This window comes from Carettochelys insculpta, chromosome 1 (genome assembly GCF_033958435.1).
Source record: "Carettochelys insculpta isolate YL-2023 chromosome 1, ASM3395843v1, whole genome shotgun sequence".
Taxonomy (NCBI): Eukaryota; Metazoa; Chordata; order Testudines; family Carettochelyidae; genus Carettochelys; species Carettochelys insculpta.
In genome coordinates this window covers 282,520,208-282,539,596 of record NC_134137.1, presented here as the reverse complement: position 1 = coordinate 282,539,596, position 19,389 = coordinate 282,520,208, and the positions used below count along the sequence as shown (strand labels likewise).

At 51.1% G+C, this 19,389-nt stretch overlaps 1 protein-coding gene across 1 annotated transcript in view; it reads right to left on the bottom strand.

Annotated features, from left to right (window-relative positions):
* The window catches only part of TNRC6B (trinucleotide repeat containing adaptor 6B), a 262,680-nt gene that overhangs the window by 41,970 nt on the left and 201,321 nt on the right, over window positions 1–19,389 (bottom strand). Inside the window, 1 exon segment of the mRNA XM_075009512.1 lies at window positions 12,231–12,356. Coding sequence (XP_074865613.1) covers window positions 12,231–12,356 — 126 coding nt within the window.

The following is a 19,389-nucleotide window of genomic DNA, read 5'->3' as shown; positions in this document are numbered from 1 at the left end:
TAAGGTTACCGCCTCCTTGGAAATTACTGTGCAGGGTGGCGTTGCCATAACTGCCGCAAGCTCGCTCACCCTGCGAGCTGACGTGATTGCAAGAAGGAAGGTCGTCTTTATCGTAAGGAGACAGAGGGAAACCATGGCTAAGGGTTCAAACGGTGGTCCTGTTAGTGCATTAAGCACCAGGTCCAAGCTACACGAAGGTGGAAGCGGTTTCCGAGGGGGTATAGGTTTACCAGCCCTTTGAGGAACCTGGTAGCCATGGGATGGGCAAACACCGTGTGCCCTTCCTCTTCATGTCTGAAAGCCGATATAGCGGCAAGGTGGACCTTCAACGAGGACAGGGAGAGTCCACCTCTCTTGAGGTCCAGTAAATACTCTAGTATTACAGGTATAGACGCAGCAAGGGGGGCTAATTGCTTGGTAGAACACCATGCAGTGAATCGAGTCCATTTTTGCTTATAGGGCTTCCTGTTGGAAGTCCTCCTGCTACTTTCTAGGACTTGTTGCACTCCCTCCGTACACGTGCTCTCTAGGGAGCTGAGCCATGGATTAACCATGCTTGCAGTCGCAGGCCTCGGGGGTGTGGATCCACTATGGACCCCTGGGCTTGCGTGAGCAGATCCGGCGCCACCGGGAGGGGCATCGGTGGACGGTCCGACATGCGCAGGAGTAAGGGGAACCATTGCTGTCGATCCCACATTGGGACTACTAGGATCATTCGGGCTCTCTCTCTCCTGGCTTTCTGCAAGACTTTGTGGATAAGCACTGTAGGAGTAAAGGTGTAGAGCAGGGGGCCCCTCCACGAGATCGCGAATGCGTCCCCCAGGGACCCCCGTCCCAGTCCTGCCCTGGAGCAGTATTGTGGGCACTTCTTGATGTGTTGAGTGGCAAACAGGTCTATCTGGGGAAAACCCCATGCATGAAAAATCGGTCGTAGCAGATCGGAACGGATCTGCCACTCGTGTGTGAGTGCGAAGCGCCTGCTCAGCTGGTCTGCCTTCACATTGTGAGTGCCTGGTAAATACGAGGCTTTCAAGGTTATATTGTTGGCGATGCACCAGTTCCACAATTGGACTGCTTCCGCACATAAGGCACGGGACCGAGCTCCTCCTTGCCGATTTATATAAAACATGGTGGAGGTATTGTCTGTACTGATCCCGACTACTTGCCTTGTATATGGTCTCGAAAGTGTTTGCAGGCGTTGAACACTGCTCTGAGCTCCAGTATATTTATGTGCAGTGACTGTTCCGTGGAGGACCACAGTCTTTGCGTCACCTTTTCGCCCATGTGTGCTCCCCACCCTATGTGGGAGGCGTCAGTAGTGAGAAAAACAGATATTTGTGGTTGGTGAAAGAGCACCCCGCTAGCATGTTCTTGGGGTTCACCCACCATTGCAGGGATCTGCGCACCTCTGTCGTGGGTGACACCACCCTGTGAATGGTATGTGCTGCCGGTTTGTAGACACTCGCCAGTCAGTGCTGCATGCTGCGCCTATGCAATCAGGCGTTCTGTATCACAAACGTTGCTGCTGCCACGTGGCCCAGCAGCTGTAAGCACGTCAGAACCGGCACCGTAGGGCTGAGGGTGGTGACTTGCACGAGGGAACCAATGGCGCGAAAGCGGGCATCTGGTAGATAAACCCTTGCTGTGATGGAATTTATACTTGCCCCTATGAATTCTATGTCCTGTGTGGGGTCTATCTTTGATTTTGCCAGATTGATGACCAGGCCCAGCGAAGAGAACGTGTCTGCTGTGACGCACATCATGCGAAGTACCTCCTCCTTCGAGTCCCCTTTCAGTAGACAGTCTTTTTTTTTTTTTTTCTTCCCAGATATGGGAATATAAACACCCCCTGTCTGTGCAGGTAGGCTGACACCACTGTCAAGGTCTTGGTGAAGACTCTGGGGGCCAAGGAGAGGCCGAACGACAGAACCTTGTACTGAAAATGTTCTTTGCCTACCATAGCCCAGAGAAAACGCCTGTGAGCCGGGTGAATAGTTATGTGGAAATACGCGTCTTGTAAGTTGAGGGCTGCGAACCAATCTCCATCGTCCAGTGCCGTAAGTATAGAAGGTACTGTGATCATCCGAAAGCGTTGCTTGCGCAAGTACTGGTTGAGGCCTCGAAGATCTAGGCTGGGCCTCCAGCCTCCTGTCTTTTTCTCTGTGAGGAAGTATCTTGAGTAGAACCCTTTCCCTCGGAGTTGCTCCGGCACTCTTTCCACTGCCCCTATAAGCATAAGATGGCCTACCTCCTGCTTGAGTCTCGCTTCGTGGGAGGCGTCCTTTAGGTGGGGTCTGGGTGGAGGTGGGAGCTACTGGAAGGGAATCGCGTAACCCGTGGCTATGATCTCCAGTACCCATTTGTCTGTGGTGATCTTTTGCCACTGGTCGTAGAATGGTCGGAGGCGATGGCGGAACAGTAGCTTCGGATGACATTGCGCGATGGTAGTGATAGTGCAGCCCTCGATCTGTGTGTCAAACTTGTGGCCTTTGGCCCTGCCCCGAGGACGTACAGCTCTGTTGAGAACGTCACCTGGGAGTTCTGTACTGTTGGTGCTGTTGATGTCGCCCTTGCTTGTAGCCCCTGTGGTTGATGCTGCAAACAGCTTCTGCATGTCAAAGGGGAGATCAACGATCTTCGCCTACAGATCCCTCGGGATACCCAATGTCTGGAGCCAGGACTCCCTGCTCATGACCACTGCCGTAGCTGTTGAGCGTGCTGCTGTATCCGCTACGACTAGGGCGATCTGAACTCCTGTCCTCAAGGCTGCGTAGCTTTCCTGCACGATGGCCTTGAGCACCGGCTTCGTGTCCTCTGGAAGCGAGTCCATGAGGGAAGTCAGCCTGGAGTAGTTGTCGAAATTATGGTTCGCTAGATGCGCTGCGTAATTCGCCACTCTCAACAGTAGGGTAGAGGAGGAGTAGACCTTTCTGCCGAACAACTCTAGTTTCTTGGTATCTTGTCCGTTCCCCCTGTCTTGTACTGAGAAGTTTTTGACCTCTGTTGAGACGATTCCACCACCAGAGAATTTGGTTGCAGGTGGCTGAACAGGAACTCCATGCCCTTCGTCGGGACGAAGTACTTCTTATCCGCTCTCTTGTTTATAGGCGGAGTGGACGCAGGGGTCTGCCATATTGTGGTGGTGGACTCCATGATTGCTTCATCAGCGGAATAGCTATTTTGGAAGAGGCCGGAGGTCTCAGGTTTTTAAGGAGCTTATGGTGTTTCTCCTGCACCTCTGCTGTTTGGATGCCTTGCGTGAAGGCCACCCTTTTAAACAGCTCTTGGAACTGTTTGAGATCGTCCGGAGGATGGATGTCCCCTGGGGCCGTGGCCTCGTCAGGGGACGATAGCGAGGAACCGCTAGGGTAAGCCTCTCTGGACCCCTCTGGGTCCTGTTGACGGTGATACATCCTCTCGCTAGATACTTGCGAGGAAAAATCTCAGGGTTCCAGAATCAACTCCCCCTGAGATATCTGCGTTTCCGTCCCCATCCGCGATTGCCCTCGGGGATACTGAAACGTCTGGGGGGATCTGTCCCTGGGAGTATGCCTATGGTGTCTATGCCCTGTGTGATAGGGGTGACCATGGCAACATGGGCACTGTTCCGGAGATGGAGACCTGGACCACTCTGGAGGCGCATACCCCCTGCGTCTGGGGGAGCAAGATCGTCTGGGTGATTGAGATAATGGAGAGACTGATTTGTGGCAGTACTCCAGGGGTTCAAAGCCCAGGAAGGGCGATGGTGGTCCGAGCCATGGTGATGCTGGCTGTAGGAACGGGGATGGGGGCTCAGGGTATACTGGAGGTGACCCCTGCCGCCTCATTGGAGTCCGCAGCATAAGTGGAGGGCTTAGAGCGAGTAGCCCTGCAGCCCTGTCTGGAGAAGGGCTGCGGTGCCGGGTTTTCTGTGCTGCCTTTCTCCTCCCCTGTGGGGCTGGCTCCGCCCCTTTCTGTGTCGGGGATCTCGGCCCCGCTGTCTACGCCGCGCTTGGCATGCTCCGCTGCGGTGCCGTGCGGGTGGTCTCCCCCCGTGCCTGCAGGCTGCGTGCCTGCGAGCTCTGCACCACCGGTTCCCCGGGGGTCGGTGCCGCTAGCTGCGGTGCCGCCGGTTCCGGCACTTGCCTGGCTGCCGCCCTGCCCATGGTGCGGGGCGGCTGTTTGATTATTGGAGGCTCAGCCTCTGCCACGTGCGTCTCCGCGCTGCCGCCGCTCAGCTGTGACTGCGGCTGGGGGCTATGCGCTCCACCCGTCCCGCTTGCTGTGGCTGCCAGCAGGGATTGGGTTGGTGAAAGCTTCCTCCGTTTTTGCGCTGATGGGGTTAGGGAAGCAGCTTTCCTTTTATGGGCCCCTGCGGGTCCCTCCTGCTGAGGCCGCTCCAGCACGTCTGGCTGGAAGGCCTTGTCAAAGAGCAGCATTTTCAGCCGCATCTCTCTGTCCTTCCTTGCTCTGGCTGTGAGCTTTGCACACAAGGAGCATTTCTGTGCCCATCGGAGGCCAGCATCGCTTTGCGGCATGACTCACACTTTTTGAATCCTGAAGAGGACATTGTGGTGAGTCTGAGTTGTTAATAGGGTACTTAGCGCCTTCTCTGTGCCTGTTCCCCTCTTGGACTCAGCATGCCACGGCAGGAGGCCTAATGGCCTTACGTCCCCGGGCCTCCGCTGCTCCACTCGCTACTAAGACTGTAAAACTTTGCTTTTTACTCTCTCTCCTTTTTTTTTTTTTGGAAAATAACAACAAGCTAACTTAAGCTAAAGACTGAAAAAGAAGCTCTAAACACTTTAAAAACATTAAATACGCTAACTCTGGCCGTAGCCTGAGTGGATTCCGTCTGCAGCCCATGGCGGTTAAAGAGGAACTGGCGGGGACCGGATAGCGCACACAGCCAGGAGTGTGCAGGGGAGCGGCACGCGCCAGCGCATGCGCAGTCCGGCAGAAACTGCTGAAAAGATCCGACCTGCGGCGCCGGGGCGAGCCCGACACCTATCGTGGAGCACCCACGGGGACACTCGAGGAAGAACTCTGGCCTCCCAATGAGTCAGTACCAGTGGCCTGGCAAATTCCTATCAATAAGCAGCCCAGCAGTCTCAGGATGGCCACTGGAGGGCCCATATAGCATGTGATCTTCCCTATGCCTTTTCAGAGAAAGGGTTCCTGAACAGGTATATTGGAGAATATCAGCTTTACTTCCCGTGTAAGTCTCTTTGTGAACAACTGTTTTTGAAATACAGACTCTTACTCCACATTTACATCATATTTTTCATCCAAGGATCTCCATACATTTTACACAGTTGATTAAAATTGAATAGTAACAGAGAGGGAGCTGTGCTAGTCTATACACTATCAAAACAAAAAGCAGTCAAGTAGCACTTTAAAGACTAGAAAAATAGTTTATTAGGTGACTGGTCTTCAGACCAGTCTGGCTATGGTCTGAAGAAGTGGGTCTGTCCCATGAAAGCTCACCTAATAAACTATTTTGGTAGTCTTTAAAGTGCTACTTGACTGCTTTTTTGTTTTGATTAAAATTGATTATCCTGTTTTACAGATACGGAAAGTGAGTCTCCAGTTAAACAAATACTATGTCCTTGAACATTCTCCTACTCAAAAGTTTCATCTTCCTCCATCTAATCCAAAGGATGAGCATCTGCCGAAAAAGGGGAAGAAAATTCTGCAGTCCCAGTGTCCCGAGAACAGAGTCTTGGTACCTACAAACATTCAGTATGATGAAGTTCATCAGTTATCAAGAGGTCTTAAGTATATCTGAATTCCTGTGGCACTGAAGAGAGGATCCAGTATCAATGTGGCAGCTGCAACAAGATTACCAAAGCAGACAGCATTTGCTAACAGCAGACACACCAAAGTAGAGACCAATGTGTCTGGGGACCACTGCTTGCTTGGTGCCGAAGGTGCTGCATCATGGGGCACCAATGGTTGGGCTGACCTCAACAATGCCAGTTTCAAGTGTCTATGCTTGTTCTTCAATGTGGTAGAAAGCACCACGGTCCTATCTGAACTGTACCTCTCCCTTATGCTCCAGGACTTTATGGCTCCACTGGCACTGAAGGTGGTCTTCATAGCTGTCTTACTAAGGTGACAGAGTCCTCACTCCTCTTTTTAGAAGTCTTCCTTAAGGGAAGCTTGCACCAAGGCAGAAAGGGGGATGAGACAGATGTAATGGGGGAGACTTCCTGACATGACTGAAGAAAATGTTTCATCTTTAGCAGCCTGTGTTTAATCTCCCTAATTTTTATTACTCTAGACTTAAGGGCTAGGCAGAACTCACACTTGTGGGAGATGTGGGACCTTCCCAGTCAAAGGGCACACGGAGTGGCCATCAGCAGGAGAGGCAATGTCTGAAACCTGGAAAAATAAGTCTCCCTGAAGGAATTCCAGGTTCCATAAAACAACTACTTAACTATAACTATATTATCTTAACCATTATAGAAATATTAGAAAAGCTGAAACATGCTCAAGGCAGACATGCTAGGGTTCTGTCTCAGGCCCAGGTGATTGAGAAGGAACTGGGGGCCCGTGGACACTTTAATAGCCTCAGTATCCAGTATGAGGTGGCACAGGACGTGTGGGCTGAACAGACACTGCTAACAGAAAGTCTACCACCCAGAGCTTGGGAAGCACGTGCACACCTGAAATGGAGCACCAATACTGATGTAACTTTATGATGTAGTTACCTGAATTATATATTCCGTTCATGTCAGAAGTTAAAGTGATAATATGCAACATTACACACCCAGAAGGAAGGTCTGTGTTAAAGACTGTATTGAACCTGAAACTTCTGCACATGTGTTAATCAACAAGGAATCATGTGCTTAGTATGAAGAAGTTATTTCCCTGCACACAGTATTCAAAGGGCACTGGAGTCCATAGAACACTGAGTTAGTAAACTGCTAAGTTTACACTGAGCCACACACTCAAGAGGCTGGAAAGCATCCATGATTGGAGTGGAGAGAAACATTTCATACTGTGGTAAAAAAATGTTAGTTTGGTCTCATAGTTCACATTTAAGTGGATAAGCTTAAGAAGGCCCTACACTTTAACAAGTGTCATTGCTCAGTGTGGATGTAAAAAACTTAATTACCCTTCGTAACTGTTGTTCTTTGAGTTGTCTTGCTCATATCTGTTCCAATGTATGTGTGCGTGCACCCACATCCAGCAGTATTGGAAAATTTTTCCCTAGCAGTACCCGTTGGGTTAGCTGTGAAGCCTCCTGGAGTGGCACCCCTATGGCTGTGTGTACGTTCCCCTGCTGACCTGATATACACTCAATTCCTTCTTGCTGGAACAGTCTGACAGATGGGAGGCAGGACGATCTGACTAGGAAATGTGAGATTTAAATTCTTCCTTTCCAGCGCAGGGACATACAATCCCAATGCCTTCAAGTTGGTTTGGGAGTCTTTAAGCCTTTGCAATTTTGCTTCCTTCTGTCCTGCAGCCTCACCAATTAGCATCCTGGAAGGACTGCTGAGCATCAAGAGACAATCCTGATGGGAATAACTATGCCACCCAAGTATGGAAAGAGTGGATGCCACAGGTCATGTTGTAGAATCCCCCTCTTCAGAAGCTGCCTGTAGTACTGCCTTCAGCACTGAGGCCCCCTCACTGGCAGGTACCCAGAATGGCTTCCAGCAACACGGAGTCGAATTTGGACATTATTTGCCACATATTTCAATCATAATGGGAAATGAGGGCCTGATGGTCCATCACCCAGAGTTGAAAAACTTGCAGAGGAATAAAGATTAGGACCAGACAGATCTACGTGTTTTGAGTTTTTATCCTTAGGGGTGGAGGCAGGTTGGCTCTGTCTCTTTTGGTGGTTCACTCCTTACACCACCAGGGAACTGGGTTCTAGGTGAGTATACAAATACTCATGGCCCTTTGCAGGGACAAAATATTTATGCTCCATTATTTTTTAAATCAGGGAGAGCAAAGAAGGAATTTGCCACAGAGCTGTTGCGATTTTGGCAGCTCTGTCACACAGAAGCAGAGCCACTCTGATCCAGTATCCTGAACAAGGTGTCTGCAGCTTCTTCAATATGTTCAGCTTGGGAGGTCTAGGTTTGCAACCACCAATGTTCTCGATAAGCTGAGTGCTTGGGCAGCCACTCAGAAGAAATTCAGGTGCCACTCAGATGATTAGCAGAGTGCCCACAGGTGGCAGTATGTTTCTATTGGTGCTGCACATCCACACGTCTCAATGAACATAACATTTGTTCTGTCATGGATGAAAAAAATTAGAAGGAATTCTGGAAACCTCCGTTTTCAGAAAGTCCTTGGGGGCCCAAATATCTTCCTGTGGGACCACTGGAGGGGGTGCCACAAAGGCCTCTTCTGGGGACAAGGATGAGGAGGTTTGGGCTGATCTTCCTCTGTGGCTGGGGGCTGATCACCTGTCTCCCCCACCCAACTAGAAAGGTAGCCATCCAACAGACTACAGCACCAGCGGGAGGCTGGCTAGGGGCACACTGTGTACTTCCAAAGGTCTGGTCACAGAGTGGTAGGCTGGGGCTGTCCTGGGAAGTGCTAGGGAATCCATGGGCATCACTGAGCAGACTGAGGTGCCTGGGGCCATGTAGCAGGAGGCAAAGCCATCTGTGGTACTGGCTGGGCAGCATAGGATGTAATGTTGTTAGAGTGGATGCTGCTAGATGACTCTGGGTGTAGGGGGCCTGGATGATCAGGGTGGACAGTGAGGAATGAGGAGGGCTGCCCTGTTCCATTTGCATTGGTGCCTTGTCAGGCATGTGGTCTTCCTCATGCTCCCCTGCTCACCGTATCTGCTCCTTACATGGGGCTTTTCTTCACCCACTTTTTCTTTTTGGCTGGCGCCAGTGAAGATGCCTGGTGCTGGCTTGATGGCGCCAGGGAGAATGCTCTGCATCGAGACACTCAGCACCAAATACTAGTCCGAATGCTGGTCTTGGGGAGTGAAGGCAGACTGAAAGAGCAGAGCCTTTAACCAGATGACCCTGTCTTTTTATCGTGTGTGGATGAAATAATCTATAGATACAACACTTCTCAGAGATGTGCACTTCTCTGAGACAACTAAGACAATCAGCACGCAGGTCACTGACTGGCATAGACCTGTGGCACCTAGCACATTCTAAAGCCAAGGGAGCAGGCCATGCCCCATCCCTGGACTAAGTCCCTTATGGAGACTAAATACAACCATTAATAACAGGAGGGAACACTGTTACAACTGAAAAAGGGAAAATGAACATTAAAATGAACACGCCAGCCTCCACCAAGGCTAGAGTGAACAAGTCTAAGCACCTTCACTGTCAGCAAGGAGGAAAAGAGGGAGGAGGAAGCCCGGCAGCACCCTACATAGCACAGTATATGAGTACCACGCCCCAGGGTGCTGGAGCTGACACCTAGGGGTACTGCTGAGGGAAAATCTTCTGATAGTGGTACACGTGGCAAGCATGCACAGACATGCGCACACACACCCCTATGATGAATGGATTTACAAATAAGCACGTGAACTGGCATAAACTCCCGCCTGGCATCCAAGGGGAGGAGATCCTGGAACTTGGAGTGCATGCTCCATGGACTGAAGGGGCATAGTGACTGAGAAGCCCCTGCTGGTTCAAGACCCACAGCTGGAGGCCCTCGGTTGAACAGACTATGCCCCAAAACCTCCAGCATCCTGCCTCCTTATTTTTAGGGTTAGATATTGGTTATCCTTGGTGCCCCTGGTGATTCACCACATCACCATTGGTGCCTCCAACTGAGGGTATGCGCAGAGGAGCTCACGGTCTCACTGGGGCACAAAGTAGTGCTGTTCAACCCCCTTTTCTGTGGGTGCAACACCACCTTGGTGGTGGTTTGAACAGATTTAATGAGCGGCAGGGCAATCCTTGCCAAATCCTCGGATGAGAGAACATCTACTATTAGGTTAGATGCTTCCACAACCTCCTCAGCCGGCGGCTGAAGTTATGGGGGACAGGGCTGAAGTACATTTTAATGGGCCCTACAGTCCATAAACAGAGGGCACATGGAGGTGCTCACCACCGCTTCTTCTGGAGACAAAGATGATACCAGAGGGGAAATAAGGTCTTCCTGTTTCATAGGGTCTCCCAAGACATCCACCTCCAGTGGCTGGTCAGGGAGCTTTGTCTGAGGAGGGAGCACTAAAGTTGCTTGCCCACTTTGTCCCACAGGTGCTTCCAGTATAGGAGGAGGGTTGGGCACGCTGAGGAGGCAGACAGCAGCACTCTGCTCAAAGGTGCCATGGAAGTAGCCCTAGAAGGATCTCCTTGCCCTTGGTTCTGGTGGTACACCCATGGAGTCCAGAAAGGCCATCGAATAGGCACCTGATATTGAGGAGGCTAGCACTGTGCTGGTGCATCAGGATACCAATGCTGGGAACAGTGCTGAGAACAATACAGGGAGTGGGAGTGGTACTGGTACTGAGAACTCCTGAACACAAAGGACTCAGCTTTGGAGTTGAACCTATACTCTGATGGTGACCAGGGAGCAGTGGAGCCAACCGGTGCTGGTGATTGGCAGGGAGGCAAGAGTCTATGCTGGTTCATGCCAGACAGTTTCCTTTGTTGCCAACTGCACCAAAGACGCCCCTGGTGTCGGAGCCGCAGGAGGATGTATATGGTGTGCTAAAAGTGGAGCTCCAGGCACAGGTGCCAAAAATATCACTGGTGGCATTATTGCAGGGGCTGAGGCTGAAGATCCAGGTGATGGTGCTGAAGTGGGCAGTGCCAGCAGTATGACAGGTGAGGGGCAGCTGCGACTAGAACAGAGCCAATGCCATGAAGTTGATAAGGTTTGGAGCGGCGTAAAAGGATCTGGTGTGGAGGGAAAATCCAAGTTCTCCTACACGATCATTAGTTACAGAGAGTTCAGAGATATCGAACTCGATGGCCCTGTTCAGGGTGCTGGAGTCATTGGTGCAGGGGCCAAGAAGCCTGGCCTGAATAGGGCTGGTGTGATGCAGGCACACTCCTGAGCCTTGCTAGAACTCTTGGAGAGAGAATGGCCCCAGTTGGTCATCGTCTTCTGTGGTACCAGGGAGTGAGATTGGAGCTAGTGGACGAGTCCATCTTATGTATAGGACAACAAGCAACTGTCAGCACTAGGAACTAACAACTTGCAAAGCAAGAGGTCAGAAGTTCCAATGACTGTCACCATGGGAAATAAGGAATCGAACGGGCATCAGGCTCACCACACCCCCCGCCCCCCCGAGACACCACTCCAGAAGGCTCCAAAACTGACCAGATGGGTATCACTAGAGAAACTCTTCTAACAGCCGTATGCACACATTGCACATGAGCAATCACTCAAAAAAGAATAAGAACTTTTGAACACCACATCTCAACAGCTTCAAAATGCCAATGGTCAGAACCTTACTGATTTAGTGGAAAAATAAAAAGGGTATGGGTATGGTGGGAGGACCAAATTAATCTCCTTCCAGTATACTAGCACCACCACAGTTTTAAGCACCTATGCAATTCAAAACTGATTCATCAGCACTCAATAACCCCCAACATTATACCCCAATCTTGTTTCTGCTCATCTTCGCACTAGACTGTAGCATGCTGATACCCTCAATGACTTGTCTATCAATTAGGAAGATGGTGAGTGGTATATCAGGAATGAGGCCTGTACCCATCTGGGTTGAGTGATGAATAGGGGAACCTGGTATTGGAGAAGAGGGAAAGTGGGGAACAGGGAAATGCCCAGAGCCTTGACATAGGGGGAAGAGAAAGACAGGTGCATGCATGGAACACCAGGCAGGAGGAAGACTGGGTAACCTTGGTATGGTATAAAGGAGAATGGGGGCGGGAGGGTTGGGGTGGAATAAAACCTCCTAAGGAGGGGAGGACGGGGAGAGAGTGGGGACACCTAGAAGCAGTCCTGAAACAGAAACATGAGATGGTGGCAAATAAGAAACTTGGGTTGGTTGGAGGAGGGATGAAAGGAGTGCTTTGTTCATGTGATGAGTTCAGCCTACAAAAACTATGACATGCGTGCAGTTCTCTAGCTACCAACTTTATAAAATGTAAAATAAATAAAATAATTAAAATAAAGACACACCTTGCAAAGAGCTAGTATGGAACTCGGGGCCTGTGTGCTTAAACTGACTGCTCCATTTGTTCCCCACAAAGCTGGCATGTGAAAACTCTTAAAACATTTATGTGTAAATGCTGTAAGCCTTATATCTTGTTAGATATCAGAAAAGTTAAAATGCTTACCTGTGGGGAAAGAAACTGGGGAGGCACTTGTGCCCGGATATTGGGAGAAGGGTTCAGTGGCTGCACTGGAGTGTGCATGCCCCTCGATTGTGCTGTGCTGTTTCCAAATAAACCATGATTGCCAGCCTATAAAATTAAAATAATGGTGAATCAATTGGTATTTTAAGTCTTAGACTAATGGATTTCTGTGATATTAGCTGTTTGCTAAGAGTATTGCAAGAATATTTTACTACAAAAAACACCCTCGTGACAAAGTTTGCATTATACCTGACATAGCTGGTAAAAATTAATTATCCCCTTTTACAGATATGGAAATGAGGGTCAGAGAAAACAATCCTATCCTATCCTAGAACATTCTCCTGCTTGAAAGTTCTTAAGCAGTATTTTATCACTAAGTCATTTTGGTTATTCCATTATGACATGAGACTGAGCTGGCTGAGGATTCAGGAACCAGTTGCCACTAAAATGAGCCTGGATCATTACTGATGTACTTTGCAGGCCTTTTGTCATCTTCCACTGCCTTAAAAAAATCTGAGCAGCTCTAATTATTATTATTTTATTATTTTTTTTGAAAAACTACTGACAAAAAACTGGCCTATTTTTCCTTTTGAAAATTTTAATGAAAAATTAGTTTCTTTTGAAATTTTCTGTTATATCTTTGTGCTTTTTATTAATGAAAACACAAAAACAAACCTGTAACAGGATGTTCTTTGAGATACGTGTTTTTCATCTATATTCTACACGTGAGTATGCATGCACACTATGCTTGAGATTGGAAAATTGTAGCAAATAGCATCCACTGGTTCACTATCATGTAGTTGCTCTCCTCATGCTCCGAACTGGGGGCATAAATGAGACATAGACCAATGCCTCTCCAGTTCCTTCAATTACCAACATTTTGATCATGCAATAATTGCATATTTCCCATCTACAGTCTATGGCAGAGCTTGCTCAGACTGTCTACCAGAGTATACCTGGCGTGTATGTTGCCAACAGCGTATTGGTGTTCTTCATGCATACTGCTGTAAGTTCAGAGTCTCTGTTTACCTTTGTTTATAAGAGATAGTTGTCATGTCATCAAACATTACCTGGATATGGCAGGATCATGTGAGAGAGCGGTATTTGTTTCAGGTAAGGTGAACTACTCTAACCTGAAGCAGACTCGCGTGCATTCTGACCTCTAACAGGCACTGTGTCTTTTGCAGAGGAACTCTCCAGCCTTGCCATCCTATGAGGGACGCATCAAGGGGAGATGGAAGAAAGTGCACTCATGCTCACTCATTGCCAAGTTTTGGCCACCAGTGAAAGAGGATCTGATTTTCAATGGGATTATTACCCTACTATTCAAGTTGTCCTTGTCTGGTGAACGGACTGAAGTCAGGCCTTCAGACAACGAATGGGGAGTCTGCCAAATGAGTGTATGTGCGTGCACACAGCCATGTGGCTTAGAAGGGAAAGGTAGACAGTGATTGTGATGCAAGGTCTGAGGCTTTCTTGGTTTATCAGGTTATCTTCATAGCCGAAATCTGTCTATTGGGTGGGCTGGCTTTTTCTGAGTACGTGTCCACAGTTGCTCCTATAAAATCTATAGTACTTGTGGGAATCAAAGTGCTTGTTTACACAAACCAACAATATCAGAAAGTGGAGTAAGAATAAGATCGCCAACTGGACCTTCTGGCTTAATATGCCCATCTGCAGCCAGTTATATATGTGCAAGAAGATAGCATAGACATCATGTCTCATCTGGGTGGCTGAATGTGACAGACTTTCATGAAGGCCTAAATGCCGGCATCAGTCTGAATACAAACACTCTGAATTGGTATTTCCTTCTCGCTAAAAATGAACACAAGAAATCTTCTGTGGGACTGGTGAATATCTCCATAAAAGAAAGCACTGTTCATGGTTGAGGTCTGCAAGTCATGTGTTGAAAAACATGGAGGAAATTACTGATCCGAGCATTAGAAAGAGAAGTTACTCACCGTAGTAACGGTGGTTCTTCGAGATGTGTCCCCGTGGGTGCTCCACAATAGGTGACGGGCTTGCCCGGCGCCGCAGATCGGATCTTCCAAGCAGCTTCTGCCGGACCGCGCATGCGCCGGACCGCGCCGCTCCCTTGCGCGCTCCTGGCCATGTGCGCGATCCGGTCCCCGCCAGTTCCTCGACCAACCGCCTCGGGTGCCCCTGCAAAACACTAACAGAGATCCGAAGCGGGGAGGATGGGCGGGTAGTGGAGCACCCACGGGGACACATATCGAAGAACCACCGTTACTACGGTGAGTAACTTCTCTTTCTTCTTCGAGTGTCCCCGTGGGTGCTCCACAATAGGTGACTACCCAGCAGTAACCCAAGATAGGAGGTGGGTAATCGGATTATGTGCAGCTTGTCCCTGAGAGGACCGCTGCAGAGAGACGGGCATCCTCTTGGAATACCCTGTGAAGGGCGTAATGTTTGGCGAAGGTGTCGTAGGATGACCAGGTCGCCGCTCTGCAAATGTCTTTTAACGCAACGCCCTTGAAAAAGGCTGTTGATGCCGCCACCGCCCTGGTGGAATGAGCCCTGGGAGTGGCCGATAAAGGAGTCTTTTTGAGCTCATAGCACATTTTTATGCAGGATACAATGTGCTTCGAGATTCTCTGCGAGGAGAGATCCTCTCCTTTCGATTTGGGAGCGAGGGAGACTAGGAGTCTATCCGTTTTCCGGAAGGACTTGGTCCTGTCTACGTAGAAGGCTAGCGCTCTCCTCACGTCCAGGAGGTGTAGGCGCGCCTCTTCGTTGGAGTTATGAGGCTTTGGATAAAACGAGGGTAGAACAATAGGTTCGTTGATGTGAAACTCGGAAGAAACTTTGGGAACAAAGGCTGGATGCAGCCGTATGGTTACCGCCTCCTTGGAAAAAACAGTGTAGGGTGGCGTTGCCATGACTGCCGCGAGCTCGCTCACCCTACGAGCTGACATAATTGCAAGAAGAAAGGTCGTCTTTATTGTAAGGAGGCGGAGGGGAACCGTGGCCAAGGGCTCGAACGGTGGTCCCATCAGTGTGGTAAGCACCAGGTCCAAGTTCCACGAAGGTGGAATCGGTTTCCGAGGGGGGTAGAGGTTTACCAACCCTTTGAGAAACCTGGTAACCATAGGGTGGGCGAACACCGTGTGCCCTTCCTCCTCATGTCTGAACGCCGAGATGGCGGCAAGGTGGACCTTTAACGAGGATAGCGAGAGTCCTCCTCTCTTGAGGTCCAGTAAGTACTCTAGAATTGTAGGTATAGGCACCGAAAGGGGGGCCAGCTGTTTGGTAGAACACCAAGCCGTGAAGCGAGTCCATTTTTGTTTGTAAGTCTTCCTAGTGGAAGTCCTCCTGCTACTTTCTAGGACTTGCTGTACTCCCACTGTGCATGTGCTCTCTAGGGAGCTGAGCCATGGATTAACCACGCTTGCAGTTGCAGGCTTTGGGGGTGCGGATGCACTATGGACCCCTGGGCTTGCGTGAGCAGATCCGGCGCCACCGGAAGAGGCATCGGTGGACGGTCCGACATGCGCAGGAGTAGGGTGAACCATTGTTGGCGATCCCACGTTGGGACTATCAGGATCATCCGGGCCCTTTCCCTCCTGGCTTTTTGCAAAACTTTGTGGATCAGCACTGTGGGAGGAAACGCATAAAGCAGGGGGCCCCCCCACGGGATCGCGAACGCGTCCCCCAGGGACCCCCATCCCAGTCCTGCCCCGGAGCAGAATCGTGGGCACTGCTTGTTGTGCTGAGTGGCAAACAGATCGATTTGGGGAAAACCCCATGCGTGGAAAATCGGCCGTAGCACGTCGGGACGGATCTGCCACTCGTGTGTGAGCGCAAAACGCCTGCTGAGCTGGTCTGCCTTCACGTTGTGCGCACCCGGCAAGTATGAGGCTTTCAAGATTATATCGTGGGCGATGCACCAGTCCCATAAGCGGATTGCTTCCGCGCATAAGGCACGGGATCGAGCTCCTCCTTGCCTGTTTATATAAAACATGGTGGAGGTATTGTCTGTACTGATCCCGACGACTTTGCCTTGTATGTGGTCTCGAAAGTGTTTGCAGGCGTTGAACACCGCTCTGAGCTCCAGTACATTGATGTGTAGTGACTGTTCCGTGGGTGACCACAGTCCTTGAGTCACCTCTTCGCCCATGTGCGCTCTCCACCCTATGAGGGAGGCATCTGTAGTGAGAAAAACCGATATTTGCGGCTGGTGGAAGGGTACCCCTGTTAGCAAGTTCCTGGGGTTTACCCACCATTGCAGGGATTTGCGCACCCCGGCTGTGGGCGACACCACCCTGTGAACGGTGTGTACTGCCGGTTTCTATACACTCGCCAGCCAGTGCTGCATGCTGCGCATGTGTAACCTGGCGTTCTGCACTACAAACGTCGCCGCTGCCATGTGGCCCAGCAGCTGCAAGCACGTCAAGACCGGCACCGTAGGGCTGAAGGTGATGACTTGCACGAGGGAAACGATGGCTCGAAAGCGAGCCTCTGGTAGGTATACTCTCGCTGTAACCGAGTTTATGTGAGTCCCTATGAACTCTATGTTCTGTGTGGGGTCTATTTGTGATTTTGCCAGATTGATAACCAGGCCAAGTGAGGAGAACGTGTTTGCTGTGACGCGTATCATGCGCAGAACCTCCCCTTTCGAGGCCCCTTTGAGCAGGCAGTCGTCCAGGTACGGGAAAATAAATACCCCCTGTCTGTGCAGGTAGGCTGACACCACTGCCAAGGTCTTGGTGAAGACTCTGGGGGCCGAGGAGAGGCCAAACGGTAGGACCTTGTATTGGAAGCGTTCGTTGCCTACCATGAACTGGAGGAATCGCCGGTGAGCCGGATGGATGGTTATGTGGAAGTACGCGTCTTGTAAATCGAGGGCTGTGAACCAGTCTCCATCGTCCAGTGCTGTAAGGATGGAGGCGATCGTGGTCATCCGAAAACATTGCTTGCGCAGGTACCTGTTGAGGCCGCGAAGGTCTAAGATGGGCCTCCAGCCTCCTGTCTTTTTCTCCGTGAGGAAATACCTGGAGTAGAACCCTTTCCCGTGCAGTTGCTCCAGCACTCTTTCCACCGCCCCTATGAGCACGAGATGGTCCACCTCCTGCCTGAGCCTCGCTACCTGGGAGGCCTCCTGGAGGTGGGGCTTGGGTGGAGGTCGTGACGGTGGGAGCGACTGGAAGGGGATGGCGTACCCCGTGGCTATGATCTCCAGCACCCATTTGTCTGTGGTGATCCTTTGCCACTGGTCGTAGAATGGTCGGAGGCGATGGTGGAATAGCCGCTTCGGATGACCTTGTGCGATGGTAGTGATGGCGCAGCCCTGGATCTGTATGTCAAACTTGTGGCCTTTGGCCCCGCCCCGAGGACACACGGCTCTGTTGTGAGCGTCGCCTGGGAGTTCTGTACTGCTGGTGCTGTTGATGTCGCCCTTGCTCGTAACCCCTGTGATACTGAGGGCGCTGTTGCTGGTACTGGTACCGCCTTTGCTGAGGGTAGTACCTTTTCTTTGTGTATGGAGGGGTGTAAATCCCCAGGGTCCTGAGTGTGGCTCTTGAATCTTTACTGGAATGAAGGACCGAGTCAGTTGATTCAGCAAACAGCTTCTGCGAGTCGAAGGGAAGGTCAACTATCTTCGCCTGCAGATCCCTCGGTATACCCGAGGTCTGGAGCCAGGACTCCCTTCGCATCACCACTGCGGTTGCTGTGGAACGTGCTGCTGTGTCCGCAACGTCCAAAGCAATCTGAACTCCCGTCCTCGCAGCCGCGTAGCCTTCTTGCACTATGGCCTTGAGGACCGGCTTTTTGTCCTCTGGAAGCGAGTCCATGAGGGAGGTTAACCTGGAATAGTTGTCAAAATTATGGTTCGCTAAGTGAGCTGCGTAATTTGCCATTCGCAACGTTAAAGTGGAGGAGGAGTAGACCTTTCTGCCGAACAGCTCTAGCTTCTTGGCATCTTTGTCTGTTCCCCCTGTTTTAAATTGAGATGTTTTTGATCTTTGTTGCGAGGACTCCACCACCAGGGAGTTTGGCTGTGGGTGGCTAAACAGGAACTCCATGCCCTTCGCCGGCACGAAGTATTTCTTATCCGCTCTCTTTTGGACAGGTGGAATAGTTGCAGGGGTCTGCCATATCGTAGTGGCGGACTCTAAGATCGCTTCATCAAGCGGTATTGCTACTCTGGAGGAGGCCGGAGGTCTCAAATTTTTGAGGAGCTTATGCTGTTTCTCTTGCACCTCTGCTGTCTGGATGCCTTGCGTGAAGGCCACCCTCTTAAACAGCTCCTGAAACTGTTTGAGATCGTCCGTAGGATGGATGTCCCCCAGGGCTGTAGCCTCGTCCGGGGAGGAGAGCGAGGAACCGCTGGGGTACGTCTCTCTGGACCCTTCCGGTTCCTGCTGGTGATGGTACACCCTCTCGCTGGAGGTTTGCGAGGGAAAATCTCGGGGTTCCATGACCAGTCTCCCCTGAGATGCTTGAGTCTCTGTCCCCGGTCGCAACTGCCCTCGGGGGTACGAGATAGTTTGTGGGGATCTTTCCCTAGTAGATTGCCGATGGTGTGTATGCCCCGCGTGGTAGGGGCGACTATGGCAGTATAGGCACTGTTCTTGGAAAGGTGACCTAGACCACTCCCTTGGTGCGTACCCTCTGCATCTGGGGGAGGGAGATCGTCGAGACACTGGAGAGAGCGATTTCGCATAATAGTCCAGCGGTTCGAACCCCAGGAAGGGTGAAGGTGGTGCCAGCCATGGTGAGGCTGGTTGTAAAAATGGAGAAGGGGGCTCCGGGTAGGCTAGGGTAGACCCCTGCCTTCTGGTTGGAGTCTGCAACATGAGCGGAGGGCTGTGAGAAAGCAGCTCCACAGCCCTGTCCGGAGAGGGGCTGCAATGCCTCCTCTTGTATGCAGCCTTCCCCCTCCCTGGAGGAGGTAACTCCGCCCCCTGACGCGCGGGGGATCCCGGCCCCGTCGGCACCGTGCTAGGCACGCTCGAAGGCGGTGCCGCACGTGCGGTGTCCTTCTGCGCCTGCAGGCTACATGCCTGCGCGCTCTGCACCGCCAGTTCCCTGGGGGTCGGTGCCGCTGCCTGCGGTGCCGCTGGTACCCACGCTTGTTTAGCCGCCGCCCTGCCTGCGGTGCGGGGCGGCTGGCTGATTA